We start from the raw sequence: 17,187 nt of genomic DNA on the forward strand, positions 1-17,187 counted from the left end.
TAAGATCCGTTAGACATGATTATATGTTAATAATACACCGTTCTATGCTATGTGACACGAGCCACCCATGAAACATGATCAGTTAATCTTAGAGTTCAACCCACGATCACATCGTGGCCTACATAATTGTGTTGCTAACTGATATCGGATATTGTTGAAAGCTCTGATAAACCATATGCACAAATTGTACAACAGGTCTATAATGTGGACAGTGTGAGAATAAATTCTCTTTAAATGTAATTTTCGTTTGTGAGTAGATCCGTTTGTTTTTCATATGATTCCTGATTGTGAGCAACAGGGAACACTGAGACAATAAAGCGTGACTATGCAGTTCTATAATGTTTTATGTAGGCTAAGGGGTGGTGGGGGTAGCCTTGTGGTTAAAGGCCACACCGACGACCCTGGTTCGAGTCCCTACATCGGTACAATGTGTGAAGCCCATTTCTGGTGTCCCCCTGCCGTATTATTGCTGGAATATTGCTAAAAGCGGCGCCAAACCATACTCACTCACTCACTTACTCACTGTATGTAGGCTACTATTGGAACATAGCCTTCATTCCGAAGTTAGAAACGTCTGTGATGGCACTGTTCCTCATTATGACTTTCACCTCGAAGGTGACCTACATCTTCTAATCCCACACGATCTTTGTCGATCCAAGGTTCTATCTACTTGTGCCTCACCTCCCCCTCCTCTTGCAACCTCTATGACCACCCCATCTTCCATCTTCTCTGTCCCTACGACCTTCACCTTAGATGGAGGGATCCGTTCCCATCATGCCTCGGAATTGCAGTGGGACCCAAGAAAACATACGTGAGTGACCAAGAGCTGATGGTCGCACGTCCTCGTTTAAGAATCCAGAGATTCTATCACCTTTGGTTTTAATCGTGATTTTGATCCTGATTATGACCTTTTCTCCTTCCCTTCTTTCTAATGTGACAGATTCTGGTACCTCTTTGGCAATGTGCCTTCTTTTAATGTCTCTAAATACAATTATAAACATATGGTCAAACACACCAACGACAAAGACAGCTCATTGACTGCATCACGTTAAAATGAATGTTTTCTCCGTCGTTATATCCGAAATATAAACCAACCGTACTAGCGCTTAATCGCTACCCTGAGAATACTTCTACATTATTACATTTTACAAAAAATACGTTGAATGAAAACTTATGAACATTCATAACAGCATTCGCATAAACACAACTGCCGATGGTTTTCTGAAACATTGTATCTCTGGAAATCAATCAAAGGCTCGTACAATGGTCATTTGAGCCATGGCCATACAGCTGCATAACAAAAGTCTGTTACATTCGTTAACCAGGTTTTATTACTGGCAAGCAGGTACATATTTTGGCAGTTATAATAAACATCAGCGATGTACAGTTTACAGAATTCTATCACCATGTTAATAAGGAGTATTTCCACCCCTGGACTTGATAACAGCTTTTATTCGTCGGGGCATACTTTGGTATAATGTTCTAGGGTATCATTTGTGAGAGAGTACCAATGTTTTTTAATCGATTCCCAAAGCTCTGAGCAACGATGACACACAATCCGCCAAGTCAAAAATCACTGATTTACCAGTTGTTTTTGCGAGTGTTTAGTTGGCTCAAGATTATAGATTGCCTAATGGTTCCCTTACCTCATGGGTCCATGTTAATCGATTTTTTGCCCCATCATCCTGACGGCCTCAAACTAAACTATGAACCGCAAAACAGCCACACTATTCGCTTAACTGTGACATGAACTGTTTATTGTGGTCGACCCAAGATTGCCTGGGATTTACTATCCATTCTATTTCATTGAAATCGTACCAGCAATGTATCACATGTTGTTTTGTCCGTGATATAATTATTCCACGCCATTATTTCTGACTATTTTTAGTGAGTGAGTGAGTTTAGTGTTACGCCGCGTTTAGCAATATTCCAGCATATTACGACAGAAATGGGCTTCACACATTGTTCCCATGTTGGGATTCGAACGATGTTTATTTGAACAATAGGGGTGAGGTGAAATTAGGTTTAACGTCGTGCTTGACAATATTTCGCTCATATGGCGGCTGCTTGTACTAGCCCAGACTTAAGCTGGTTTTATAGTGCTAGCCCACTGAGATACCATGCCGCAGTGAAGCATGAATACCCCACTCAGACACATTATACTGACTCCGAGCCGACCAGTCCTTGTTGTACCCATTAATGCCGAGCGCCAGGCAGGGACCAACAAGTACCATATTTTAATGTCTTTTGGTATGACGCGGTCGGGGATCGAACCCGCGACCTTTCGCTCTGCGGGCGGACGCTCTAACCACTACACCACGGAGGCGGTCTTTGAACACTAGGGAAATGATGCAAATTTCAAAAGAGAAAAATACCACAATGCACCTATGTGGAACGTTATATCACATATTGGTGCATTCACGTTATGTTCTCTTCCTATATAGCTGGAATATTGCTGAGTGCGGCGTAAAACTAAACTCACTCTCTTCCTACTGTAACCATTAGGCTACCCAAACCCTCCACTACTTTAACCATTAGGCTACCCAAACCCTCTTCCTACTTTAACCATTAGGCTACCCAAACCCTCTTCCTACTTTAACCATTAGGCTACCCAAACCCTCTTCCTACTTTAACCATTAGGCAACCCAAACCCTAATATGTCTACAGTATCCTGATAAGTAGATTGTTGTGGGTAACTACTCTGTAACTGAACATGTATGCCCATCCTGGAATAAAGCTGCAGGAAAATAATTAACAAGCTCGGTATCTCGGTACAGAAAGCTCAATACTGACCCTTTAAGGCACTAGCTTCAACACATCATCAAAATCACAGATGCTAGCTTTCTCGCTGAACACTCCCAACAACTGAATCTGAATGTGTGCTAAGATTACTGTATTGTTTCGTGGACACTTATTCCTTTTTTAACATGACCTAGAACTATCCGTTATCTTCATGGGTGGTATTTACACGTACTGGCTGTTATCACTAACCACTAACCGATCTGACTAGTCTGCGGTCAAGTTGGTTGGCTGGTTGTTTGTTTTGGCCGTGCTCAGAAATATTCTAGCTGTATATGGCGGCGGTCTGTACGTAATCGCGTCTGGACCAGATATTCCAATGATCAATAGCATGAGCATCAATCTTCGCTATTGGGATAAAATGACGCATGACCATCCGATTCCGTTAGTCGCAAATTACGACACGCATGGGTTACTGAAGACCAATTCTAACCCGGATCTTCACGGGTCCCATCGGTTAAGTAATAGAAACTCATTTGGTTTTTTTCATATTAAAACGATATTTTGGGGGTTCCTTTTTTGTTTGGGGGACTCTTAGTCATGGCGTTAAAGCTGTCTTGACAAACAGGTATATGTGACTGGCACATCAGATGCAACCCTCGGTAAGCTGTAAAATGAAACGATGAACGTTCCGTCACATTTTGCCAGCTCTTGACAACTGGGACAATGTTAATTGTGGACAGAGTACTTATATATATTTAGAGGATTTACATGTATGCATATGGTTTACGACGTTTCTGTATGGAAGTTATCAATAATAATAATCTCACAATATATCTCCCAATCTCCGCTACCAGTTTTGTGACTGCACATTCCATACTACTGATTTAGATTTGTTGTTGTCAACCGATAAATCCAGTATCGCTTTACTCAACACTTGTTCCCCTTTTCAACCTGACCTAGAATTGTCCGTTATCGCGGTGTGTGTTATTTACCTGCACAAACTGACAGCGCAGTGCAGAGTGACTTGCACATTCAGCTAACAGATCACCAGCAATGGAGACTTTCATGAAGGAATTAAACGCCATGGACACATCACAGAAAATGTTATATGCTGTCGGAGGTGTCGCGGCTGTGTTGTCAGTCTTCGCCCTCAGGAAACTGTTTAACAGGTAAGCTGTCGTGTGTGAAAGGCTTGGCAACAGAGCTTAGATGGCAATGCAACTAGTGAACCTCCCACTAAGCTATCCAGGGTCTCGATCCACAAAATGTTTGTACGACATTCGTAAGCCTATGAAAAGCCATGGAGTTCCGACAGGTCGTGACGTTATGAATGCTTTTTCTGTTCGGGAAAACCTGTAGAATAAGCATCCGTTTGTGTACAGTTTTAGGGAGTTTTAGCTGTTACTGTCATTATTAATGCCTTTTCAGTAAAGGAACTAACTATGAATGAATGTTTGATTTTCTGGTTGTGTGTGCAGTTACTAGAAAAAATACTCCCCTGGAATTAATCGCTTATTCTACAGTTTACAAAAAGAAACAAATACATGATGTATGTGATGAGCAAGTAATTGTTTTATAACAAATGCTCAAAAGTACGCATCAGACTTTGCAACGATCAAAGATAGATATCATTGCTTGTGTCAGCCAAAGTTTAAGGCATCATGTTCTTAAGCTATGGTAACTGTGTTTATATACCTCCGTGTCTGAACTTGCCTTGACCTACATGTGGGCGTTTTTGCCCCTGGCGAGCAATAATGTAGCCAGATGTCTATTGCATAGATCACACAGATATGTACGGTTGACGTCGCAATAAACATCTTAATAGAATCTGGTTTACCAATCAATTTGACTTTGTTCATCTACTATATATTTTGTTAAAAATGAATGTTTATATCAATGATATTTGAAAAGTTATTGAAAATCCAACCAAATGCAGTGCATTGATCTACTATGTTATTGTGCAGAGGACCAAAGGCAAAGAATTATCCACGTGATACAGTGATGCTTCATCAGATCGGTAGAGGTGTTTATGGCCCCAGCTTGTCGCCATTCGTTATAAAACTGGAAACCTATCTCCGGATGGCCAAGATACCCTACCAGGTAGGTGAGAGAGCCAGTGCGGGTTGTTTCATGTCGCTGTTAGCAATATTCTAGTTATTCCACGACATATATCATAATTTGTCACCATAAAGGAATGTAAGAACTCAATGCCCATCTTGGTATTCTGTGTTGTATTCTGAAACCGATTCTGGATATTGTTCGTGTCATTTTCAAAAGATATGCATTTTCTCCTATAGTTATTACTTTAAATTAATCGTCCGCTTAAGGAACAGAGAGAATTGGTCGACAGTCTTTCGTCCCCTTTCACAAATAGAAATTGCATGTGGTGGTGCAGTGAGCGACAATTGCACTGTCTCATACAAACACCAAAGTGCCATCTGCGAAGGCAGTAGTTAAATGTTGGAGGCCACATAGCTTTTAAGTCAAAGAGCAAACATGTCTGAATATTGCCATTCTTGTGCCAGGAACTAAGATGAAAATTATACAATTATACACATGTTCACGTATTTAAGGATATTAAAATATCGGATTATGATAGATGATCTGTAAGAATGGTTTCATACTCTTGCAATCTGTGCCATCTCTGTATTCATTCGTTTCTTTTAGGTTTCCATAGAATCCAAGCTTGGCGTTACTTTCGACGTATGTTTCAAATTTCCTCACTATCCAAGTCTGACGTACTAAAAGTAGTCAATTACTTAATGCAAAATATTCCATACCTGAATATTTCAAACTTGCTCTGCAATCCTTCACACAGAATGTCCATGCTTTGGCGTTTTCATCAAAGGGCAAACTTCCCTTTTTAACATACAATGGACTGGAGGTGGCGGACACATCGCTGTGTATTCAATACGTCAACCAGAAGTTTGGAGTGGATTTCAACAAGGATCTCAGTCCTTCCGACAAAGCATTAGCTCATGCGATGCAGGTCATGGTGGACGAACACACGTTCTGGTGAGAAAACATTTAGTCTTATTCTGTAAATGAAACCACAAGGCCCACGAAGCTAACACTTTGCAAGCCATCATACATTTGACGACCCTAGCAACAGTTATGCTAAAACGAAATGGTGCAAATATACGACGATCATAGTCCTGCGATCGGGCATCACATTATGTGTAACTTTTGACAAACGCCCAGATAGCGTACAGATAGCGTACTTGCCGAACATCCAGGGTACACTCGAGATTTGGTATACATATGATGGCTCGGCGGCCTTTTGATGACAAAAGGTTGATGTTCAGCTATGGAATTTTTATCTTTCAACTTAACATCTTACAATTTCAAACTAGGATCTGGTAGTTGTAAGAAAAGAACGAAGATCACACTATAATGCTTCCCTACATCTTGAATGGTGCTCGGCAGTAAAACAAATAACACAAAGACAGCCTGTACGGCCTCAGTATATAGTGGACCCTGGAAGATCCGGGTTAAAATTGGTCTTCAGTAACACGTGCTTGTCGTAAAAGGCGACTAACGGGATCGGGTGGTCAGGCTCGCTGACTTGGTTGACACATGTCAACCCAATTGTGTAGATTGATGCTCCTCCTGTTGATCACTGGATTGTCTGGTCTAACCTCGATGATATACAGACCGCCGCCATATAGCTGGAATGTTGCTGAGTGCGGCGTTAAACAACTTCGACAAACCATTATACAGTGTCTGAGTAAGGTGTTTATATGAAAGGTATCAAAACAGGACTAATATACCACCACACAGACGCGCGCGTGCAAACACGCACACGTGTATATACGGGTTTTTTTTATATAAATATATTTACCGAGATTTTAATACCCATAACCTCATTTCACCGCTCAGTACGTCTATCAGTACGTTGTCTGAGCGTATTTACTACTACATTTGTCTGTTATACTTTTTCACAATGACTATCACAGAACACGAATAACACTATGGTTTCAGGTTTCTGATCCTCATCCGATGGCGATTTGACAACGACAAATCTTTGATACTGAAGTCATCCAAATTAGGGAGATTTACGACTTGGATGCTTACTCGATCCTTGAATCAACAAACCTGGAGTCAAGGTTTAGGTCGACACACAGAAGAGGAGGTAACCGAGATGTTTAAGAAGGATCTACAATCCCTGTCAGACTTCATAGGTATGCAGATGGTTTGGTATAATTAGCTTGCATTATAAATATATTATATATATATCATTTACGCCTATTTCAGGTGCATTATGTCCTGCTTGACTGTGTTGATTTTTCCATCACAAGGGATAATTATTTGAATGTTAAAACATTGAAGGATCTGTTAGTTTGAATCATCATTTAGTTATTGCATTTTTAAAAGAAATAGAGTTATTAGATAAATTTTGATAAAAGTTGTGTAAATAGTTAAACCTTTTATGATTGGTAGTTTAAATAAACTATTATTATTATTGGCTGTATCATCGAAGGGGTTAAAGTACTGTAAAATTATTATCCTCCCGAAAAAGTACTTAAGTCCCAAAACAATTAAAGTAAATTTAAACTTACTACTATTTTTAATCGCAGCATATATATATTATTTTATTTTATGTCTAGATTGTCAAAAGTTACTGACCCCAAAAAGGGATGGTGTAAATCAGATTTGGTCCATGCAGGAAGCAAATGTACTTTCAGTCCGCATGGTCCTTTGTATGGTGATCTACCTTAGGTTGTTGGCAATCTATAGCCTGTTTTTTATATTGTATTGTCATCTGTAGTTATATCTTTTTAGATTTAATTACTAGTTTCAAATTGAAATCTGTGATAGTCTAGTTGTTTTACTATCCCTGTGACAGTGTTTTATAATTTGACTTTATTTATTATGAAATTATAACTTGTTTTTGGACATGATATGGCTGAAATATTGCCGATTTCACCATAAATTTTAACTCACTCACTCACTCAGGTGCATACAAATGTTCCCTAGGGAGTGTTTGATAATGAGAAGTCTTTCCCAATGAAGCGTTTAGAGATAACATGTAAGAAGTTAGAACTCCCTACGTATTCTGGTATGGTCCGAGAGTGAACGCATTTACTTACGTGAGTAAATATTCTCCTGGTGTAAATCGACATAAGTAAAAATATATTTGATACACCTTAGGGGGTCTAGAGAAGTATAATTACTTATAAGTATAAATGTCCTTAGAGTAATTTGGTCAGGTGAAAAGCTTTGTATATCCATGATACTAGAAAATCACCAAAGCAATTGTAACTGCACAAGATCATGCCTGCACATATTTAAAATTATTTTCCAAAGATTATGACATCTGCATCACTATTTCTTTGCACACAAAACAGCTTCCCTCGCAAAGTTCACCATTTGCACCCGCCATGCATATTTGTCTACATATATACACTACATCAACCAAAATCACGACTGACATTGGTACTTGCTTGTCTGGGAACAATTTGTTTGCCCCTCCTTGTTCTGAGCAGCCAAAAAAACCCCTTTCACTGTGGACTTAACCTGGCCAGCCTACATTACAGTCAGTGATAACATACTGGTGTTCACACACTACTTGCAGAAGAATGGAGGACCAGCCCTTGCTGTTCAGGGAGACACCGTCAGCCAAGGGTGGCGCTGTCATAATAATAATAAGTCATCTTCTATAGCGCACGTTTCCAAACACCAAGTGATTGCTCGCGGCGCTTAATCAGAATCTTATTCTTATTACCCCGGATAACCCAAGCTGCCTGTTAGGCGCTAGAAGGTTATAGTCACATGACTTTATCCAACCGGGTACCCATTTTCTGCTGGGTGAACAGAGGCAATTTGAACAAACTCACTTGCCTAAGGTGAGACCACATGTATCACATGTGCTTCGTTGTGGGGCAGGACTGGAGTCCTAGAAACTCTCAGGAGTCAGGCTGCCAAACAAGGTCACCCATCCAAGGATTGTTCGAGCTCGACGTTGCTGAACTTCAACTGAATCGTGACCTGAGCTCTGCGCACAGGACCACGCGCCACCACACGTCATGGGCTTATGGTTACGATCAATTGCACCTGAACACTTGAAAATCCTCATGTTAACAAGTAGTGGTCAGCAACATATTTCAACTCAACATGTGGAAATTTCACATATTGTGCTGACAATCTTTCTGTGATTACAGTTCAGACATCTTGTATATATATATGAACATTTAAGACTCAACACCGAAGAGATCGTCCTCAACGTCGATGTCAGTGTATTTGTAGATGGTTGTACTTTTCACCAGTTCACCATTTCAGTCCACGCTTACTTACAAGCAATGATATTACAATTTACAAAATACAAATATATTCTAATTTTTCAGTTTAATTCAACAAAAGGATGTGACAACAGTTGTTTGGCCAGTGACATTATATGAAAATGTCACAAGATAACATAATCACAAATATCTGGGGCACCAAATCTTCAATACTAATGTCCATAGCTATTACGACTAATCCAGATCAAATCCATCATTTGCTATATTCAGTTAGAAACAGGATCACGTTACATAATATGGAAAGAAAACAGTGATAAGTTTTTGCCTTTATACTGAAGTAAAACGCTAGTTAACTGAACCATATGCATTTCTTCATTTCACGTCGAGTTTACGCAGCTTTGCTTCATTGATCGGAAGAATTATTAATCAGCTTTCAGACATGTCACAACGTATTTTCGACCTTATATTCTGCCTTTCTTGGTTTCAATATACCCATCTATCCACGCATGCTGGTTGTTCCAGGGACCAAGAAGTTCCTGATGGGGGACAAGCCATGTGAGGAGGACTGCGCGGTCTTCGGTCATCTGTCACTGTTCTACTTTCAATTCTTTGGCACTCGACACGAAACCCTCATAAAAGGCAAGTACCTGTAGATTTGGGTGCCCTTTAGTTCATAGCAATATGCTCTGTTTAAACGTTTCTTCCTGCATTTCTGGCAATGCATGTATCATTGTATTTTGTTTCAATTCCACCATAACAATCGCATAAAGTGGAATACGGTTGACAAACATGTTCAGTTCTACCTTTTTGGTCATAACATCGCCGCTGACAGAAGTGTTGTATGGATTAAGTAAACCACATCAAGCTTTAGGATTCTAACATAAATGTCATTGTAAGTCGAGTTGGGGTTAACACTGACTAAATGTAACTTGATGTGGTCATATCAATATGTATTAAGGACCATATGTATACCTCTATTTTACATTACATAAATTAATCCACGACCAAGAATGTTTAGATGTGGCATTTTCTATTCAATTGAAGTTGTCAATTTAACCTCCTGAATGTTCTCACACATTTCAAGTAACCTTTTTCCTGCAGACAAATACCCAAACCTGGCTGCCTATTGTGAACGTATGAAGGACACATATTGGCCGGACTGGGACGAGTGCCACACACACGGTCTAACAAGGGAGGCAACCAAGTAGTAACTTCCCTTTCTGTTCTCATCCGGGGACCTCCAGTTTACTTGCTGTGTTGCCATAATATATATTCAAATATAGCTCCAGGTGTCAATGATGATGATTATCAGCTCGAGACATCACGAAATAATCGTTGGTACAGATATGACTTCATGAGAAGTTCAAGCTGTTTTATTAAACTAAATGATGTGTTTTGGTATGTACCAAACATAATGGTTACCAGAGTGAACCATATTAATTGCATTCTGTAACTGCATGCATTGTCTTGTTTTGTGTCACAAGCTGTTTTGCTTTTAGATTAAATATCCATATTAACATTCGTTCGCTGGAATAATTCATCATGGCAATAATTCCGTTGATATTTGTGAGTGAAGGATAATTGTTTAACCCCGAAAGAAAGCAGTATATCAGCAGTAACACTGTGTCAGGGTAATATTGACTTCATGAGAAGTTCAGGCTGTTTTATTAAACTAAATGATGTGATTTGGTATGTACCAAACATTATGGTTACCAGAGGGAACCATATTAATTGCATTCTGTAACTGCATGCATTGTCTTGTTTCGTGTCACAAGCTGTTTTGCTTTTAGATTAAATATCCATATTAACATTCGTTCGCTGGAATAATTCATTATGGCGATAATTCCGTGGATATTTGTGAGCGAATGATAATTGTTTAATCCCGATAGAAAGCAGTATTTCAGCAGTAACACTGTGTCAGGGTAATATGAGGAAAGGTCCAAAGTCACGTTTTAGAAACTTTACCGTCAATCTAGAAACGGTATCAAAGCGAACTCGAATCCACGATCACAGTGAAATGTTATTATTTGAAAGCTGTGATAAGCCATGCCAACTCATCCACTCATACAGTCGAATTATTTCTGTAATATACATTGTATGTATCCCTGATGCATGATATGATGCTTTGGTTTTCAACACGTGTTTTTGAGACAACGGAGTACCATCTTTTCAGCGACTGTTGCTGTATGTGTTCTGCAGTGTCGATGCTAAAGCAAACATATTTATGTAAATGCCTCAAATGATTATTAGAACACTGTGTATTTCATTGTTGCCAAATGGTTTTAAATAAACTTTGCACTATCACAAAGGTGTCCTCACATCACTAGATAGTCATCACAAGCCAAATATACTCAGCAGCAAAAAAAACGTCAGTACGAATTCAAAATGAGATAGGCACTGTAATCAAATCATTACAGAAATGGACATAACAAGCGGATCAAAAACATTTTTTGTGTACAATATCCTGACACATCAATGAATTCCTCAATTCCAAGACATTACGTGAACATTTGCAGTCCATTCAGACTCTTGACTTCAGTATCTAGTGTGACCACCACGAGCGGCAATAACTGCAGCACAGCGTCTATGCATGGAATGCACCAATCGATTGATGAAGCCCATTGGCACCTGGAACCACAATCTGAGATAGGCCTAGCGCAATAAATCGGCTGTGTTCGGCCTTGGTTTGACATAATTCAGTCTCCATTGCTTGTATCGCCAGTTTTGGTGTTGTAGGGCAAACTGTAGACGTTTACGCCGATGACGAGGGGTGAGGATAGGTCCACGGTAAGGTCTACGGCAATGGAGGTTCCCGCTGTTAAGACGTCGGCGTACTGTATCAGTACTGATTGGTCTTCCGTGTGTTCCCACTGTCTGGCGTGCTGTTTCGGATGCCTGCATGAAGGGATTCTGTACATACTGTCGCACAACATGGCGGTCTTGTCGTCTTGTGGTCACTCTTGGTCTGCCAGTACGGGGGCGATCCATTGTGGCCCGGAAACTTTGCTGCAGCCTGTAGATGGTCCGAACGTTGTCCTGGAAGTGATTGGCAACGGCTTGTGCAGTGTGGCCAGCTTCAAGTCTTCCTAGCGCCTGGTTCCTCTGAGCTGTCGTGAGTCGCGGCATCTTGCTGACGTTGTAATGTGAATGTTTCAACCAGGTTTGGGGGTGTATTTTATAGGGCTGGTCCTTGCGAACAGCACGTGCAGCATGAGGTGCATGAAAAACATGGAGAACACCGTACCATCTCCGAGGTCAGGTTGCGTTTTTGAGACCATTTCCTGGGTTCCATTCTGAGTTTGGGAAGGAATGTCGTTGCTCAGGTAAAGTTGGAGATGTTGTCACAAATATACAATCAAAACATTAAATGGGTTTACAGTTATCCGTTTCTGCGAAGGAAATGTCCAAACTGACGTTTCTTTTGCTGCTTAGTCAACAAGATTGATTGTTGTTTAACTCCGCAATATTCCAGCTGTAAATAATGGAGTTTGGATCAGGCAATCCAGTGATCAACATCATGAGCATCGATCTTGTTGCAAGGAAACCTTAGTCTGGTCTGATACATATGCAGTGTTTGTGCGGCGCCAAACACGAGCTTGGCCATCAATCATGAACACAAGAAATAAACTGATGACCGGAGGACACTTCTCTGAAGATCCATGGACGAGCTTAAAATTAAGCTAGACGTGCTGCTTTGTGCTTTGGTTATAACAACGGACGTCTGATATGTTAACTGGCTCTCCATCCAGCCCATTTTAGAATCGTCTGTTTGAACAGTTTCTTTAGACTCTGAGACTGGCGACTGGCGAAGTTCACATACTCTTACATATACTCTCCAACACTAACGTTACATATATTTTACAAAAACACATTAAAATACTCTTTATACATGTAGATCCTCAGCCTTTGGTTTCAAAGAGACTGCTGCTGCAGAGACTATTTAAACTTACCACCTCCTCATATTGATATGATCGAATATGTGTATTACCACTGAGCGAGCATTAAACGTTTTCGATCGGGGCCATTGTCTGGTGTCTGGCAAACGCTAGTAATCCACAAACACTAAAGTTTGTATCTGTACAACTCTCCGCTATGACGTCACGTCAACCTTTAATGTGTCACACCATGCTTCAGAGCAATATTTACTGTTGATTCCGCTATTACCTGAGTCCTTTTCAATAGATGCACGAATTCTTGTCCCTGCTTAATAATATAACTATTTCGTCAAATTCTATTGCAATTTTTCAGCTTCGGAAGGAAATTAAGGCATTATCTTTGTATATCCATGTTTAATGATGGACATATGTGTTTAGATGTTGTTATTACAGTACTTGAAACGGCAAAAAATGAGCGGTTTTCATTGTCCCTCACACAGGATGTTGTTCGTTTTACATCTCTGTTGCTACGAATTCTCTTTGGTATTTCCTATGTTCCCTGGATTGCACATGTTCCAGATGTTTTACGTTGTGATATCTGTAGGAACTGACTTTAAAGAAGTTGATTTGGACCATCTTTCCTGTAAAACTACTTAAGCATTTATATGTACAATATCACAACATTTTGTTTTTACGATTGCATGAATGTTGGAACATTTAAAACTTTTTAATTTGTGTTGATGTTTTTTCTTTCCCGTGACATTCTTTCCTGTAAAGCTAAAACCTGTTGCAGGAAAGAACGTTTTTGTTACAGCAAAGAACAATTATTATGTGAAAACAGATTGATATGTGACTTTTTTTCCTCAAACGGTTACACTAAAGAATGATAATTATTACGGGAAAGAATAGATCTGTCACTGTTATTAAATATATTCAATGTTTTACAATATCTTACCCCGTGTAGCTTTAATCATTACATACATATTACATTCTATTGTATGTGTATTCAACTAAAAGCATTTGTTAGATTACAGAGGTACAGTATTTCTATTGTAACGATTTTGGTCTTTCCTGTAACAAGCATATCTTTAACCTCGATGTACTAAAGTATATTGGGTGACGTTTTGCTAAACAATCCAAAATGGAAGCATAGTTCTATGCGAAACACAATCAATGCAACGTCAAACATTTATGTGGATATACTTGAAATCTAAGCTGATCTTCATGTCTGTTATACAATATTGTTAGAAATATCATGTTTTATAATATGTTATATTATCTAGGCATTGTTACGGGAAAGAAATGTAAATTTGGTTATTCGAAGAAACATTGATATAAAATAATTGGAATTAAAGGTCAGTTCTGTAATATTTAGAAAGAGCAATAGCATATGATGTCATTTCAAGAATAAAAAAATAATTTTTCAATTATTTCGTTCTGTAATTTAATGAGAATCAAATCTTGGCCTATTTTGAAAACGACTCACCTACATGGCGGTTAAGGTGTCTTTTTGAAAATATGGTTCGTCTTCATTCATGTATCACGACCATAAAAGGATAAAGTTTATGTTCAAAGATGTTCGTTAAGTTCATATTACACCTTACTAAAACACAAAACACATACACACCACTTTCTCTGTAAGCCAGTTTCGATGAAGTCTACATGTTTCGAAGATGCCACCTAAATGGGCATTACATATTATACATGTGTCTCGTTATCACCATGTGAGCTACCATGATCAGTCATACCCTCGTTTCACACACTGTCTTGGTGTCTGTAATCACAGTCGTTATCCATTATCTAGCAGTGTAAATTCAAGCAGTTCTTGTCAACACCTGATCTTATGATAGTGTAATACAAATTATCCATATGATCTCATTAGGCTATGGGTATATCTGCCGGGACACGACTCAGGTTTCATTGCGACAACGGCGTTTCTGATGAAAACATTTGATATCTGAACTTCAACCATGAACGTAAATTCTTCTAGCAATGACTCGTTGTCAGGAGAGAACATATATTTTGGAGCGTCATACCTCATTATATCGGTTTTGGTCATGATGTCAAATGGAGTGGTCGTCGGTGTCATTTTCAAATCAAGGGAACTACATTTGCCAACTCTCTGGATGATTGCATTCATGGCCAGCTGGGATTTCGCCACGGGTGGATTATTCCTTCTGACTGCAACACCATCAGCATTTCTGGACTATTTCCCATATCCGGAAAGCCATATCGCAGTAGTTGCGTGTATGATTGCGTTCATAGTCTGTCAGAACGTCTTAAATATGTGTATGGTTGTAGTAGATCGCTACATTGCCATCCGGTTTCCAATGAAGTATCCAAGAATTGCCGTTAAACGAAATTATCTTCTATTAGTTATTCTCTCTTTGATACTCAACATGTCTCGTCTGTTGATATTGATATCCGCGGAAGCGAAGTTCCCCTTCAAAGATATTATCTGGCTCCCATTTATCGATCAAAGATCTGTTTTGGTCACGAATATAGCCGGTTGTTTTGTTTTCATACCGTTTGGTGCTGTGGTAGTTTTTTCTGTGCCGGTATATAGAAATATCAGACGCGCCCATAACCGAATCGCTCAACAAGGAGAACAGTCGGTGTCAAACTCGAATATCAATACATTTCCACTAATGGTTCTTCTTAGTGCTGCTGTATTCTGCATGTCTTATATCCCAGCGGCAGTGGCCATTCTCTTGGAGATAATATATGGTCTTGAAAACGTGAATATGTTCAGATTCGCAATTCTCTCATGGCTTAGTAATAGCCTGTGGAACGTATTCATATATGTGGGAACCTATAAACCTTTCAAACAGGCCTTTACCCGCCTATTCTGCAAAGCGTACTACAGACGTCAAAGACAAGCATCTATGTTGAACATGATCCAAAATGACAGACATTAGTTTGTTCAGCATGCGCCCATGCACCTCCAACTCCGGCAGCTGCAATTTGACAAGGGACCATTGGACAATTCGTTCATGTGCTGGAAATACTTTTATCAACGATGGCTTTTCACATACGGGTCTCCTTTGGCAACAGTTTAAGATCTTACTGCGTATGACTTTTATCAACGAAGCCGTTTTTCCTCTGTGACTGTGCATTGCTGCATATCTAGAGACTGTCAGTGTTGTCCGACGGTGGATACCAGTTAAGAAGGAAGGTACTTGTGTTGTTCTGAAACAATATTTCAAAGGCATGGACTGTTTCCGGTTACAGATTATGATCGGAGATATTTAGCGACGGACGTGATCATTGAGGCTTTTACCTATGAAGGTTTAGAAAATTAATCTCATTATGTAAGTAATTTATTTTTGCTCATATCAGTACATAAACTCTACTTCCTATGATTTTTTCGCTTTACCCATTTTTTTTTTACCCGTGTTTCGTTTAGAATCCGTCAACTCCGGACACCTGCATGCTATCAGATTATTGTATCAGAATCGTGAGAGAGCGAATGGTGATTCAAAAACCATCGAAAACGATTTGCATAAGCCTGACATTTTTATACTAACTGCCTCATCAGCAGTGAGTCAAATAAACCGCATAACGATACCAGACAGCTAAACAAGTGTGGCAATGCATTTTGGGGTGTCCCGACAGATTATCTCTCCTTTTCAAAGCGTTAACAACAGGATAAAGTCAGGTCGTTCCGGAGTAGCCACCGTCGTTTATGCTCGATACATCCATGTGTAGCAAACGAGTGTTCAAATTATGGAATATAATGTCATTCTTAAACTAATCGAAGCGTGTTTTCACTCAGTGGAGTAACTAACTCGTGAAGATCCGGGTTAGAACTGGTCTTCAGCAACCCATTCTTGTCGTAAGGGGTGACTAACGGGATTTGGTGGTTAGACTCGCTGACTTGGTTGACACATGTCATCGTAGCATAATGCGGAGAACGATGCGCATGATGTTGACCGCTGGATTGTCTGGCTCAGACTCGATTGTGTACAGACTGCCGCCATATAGCTGGAATATTGCTGCATGCGTTGTTAAACAACAACCAACCAACCTTCTCTCGTCATCAGTAATTTGTAACATTCGCAGCAGCTTACCTCATATACCTGACAAAACTCAAATGTGATTAAACCGCTTAGAATTATTTTAAATGTAAATAACTTAAATTTACCATGTGATCTTTCTTACCTAGAGTATTAATGCGTGTCGCGTTCAACAGCAAAGTGGATGACCAACAGGAATAATGTGAAAAATGACACATTTTATTTGAATATTAGAGTCTTTGAGTCAATACATGTTTCAAGGGCACAGTTGTTGGTCGTAGTTCGTTAGCCATGCGAAATCTAGTAAGTCATTCT

At 39.6% G+C, this 17,187-nt stretch overlaps 1 protein-coding gene across 2 annotated transcripts in view; it reads left to right on the plus strand.

The window, feature by feature from the left end:
• Positions 1 to 3,718: 3,718 nt before the first annotated feature.
• LOC124291396 (failed axon connections homolog) overlaps positions 3,719 to 17,187 on the plus strand; it is a 97,198-nt gene continuing 83,729 nt past the window's right edge. Inside the window, exons 1-6 of one of the 2 annotated variants that reach the window (XM_046728381.1) lie at positions 3,727 to 3,911; positions 4,707 to 4,842; positions 5,561 to 5,757; positions 6,724 to 6,923; positions 9,504 to 9,620; positions 10,083 to 11,285. In XM_046728381.1, coding sequence (XP_046584337.1) covers positions 3,796 to 3,911; positions 4,707 to 4,842; positions 5,561 to 5,757; positions 6,724 to 6,923; positions 9,504 to 9,620; positions 10,083 to 10,189 — 873 coding nt within the window. In that variant the 5' untranslated portion in view covers positions 3,727 to 3,795 and the 3' untranslated portion in view covers positions 10,190 to 11,285. Of the gene's footprint in view, positions 3,912 to 4,706; positions 4,843 to 5,560; positions 5,758 to 6,723; positions 6,924 to 9,503; positions 9,621 to 10,082; positions 11,286 to 17,187 lie in introns of those variants that run through there. The other variant, XM_046728382.1, reaches the window with a different exon arrangement.

This window comes from Haliotis rubra, unplaced genomic scaffold (assembly GCF_003918875.1).
Source record: "Haliotis rubra isolate DU_JTF1 unplaced genomic scaffold, ASM391887v1 Scf490, whole genome shotgun sequence".
NCBI classification, from domain to species: Eukaryota; Metazoa; Mollusca; class Gastropoda; order Lepetellida; family Haliotidae; genus Haliotis; species Haliotis rubra.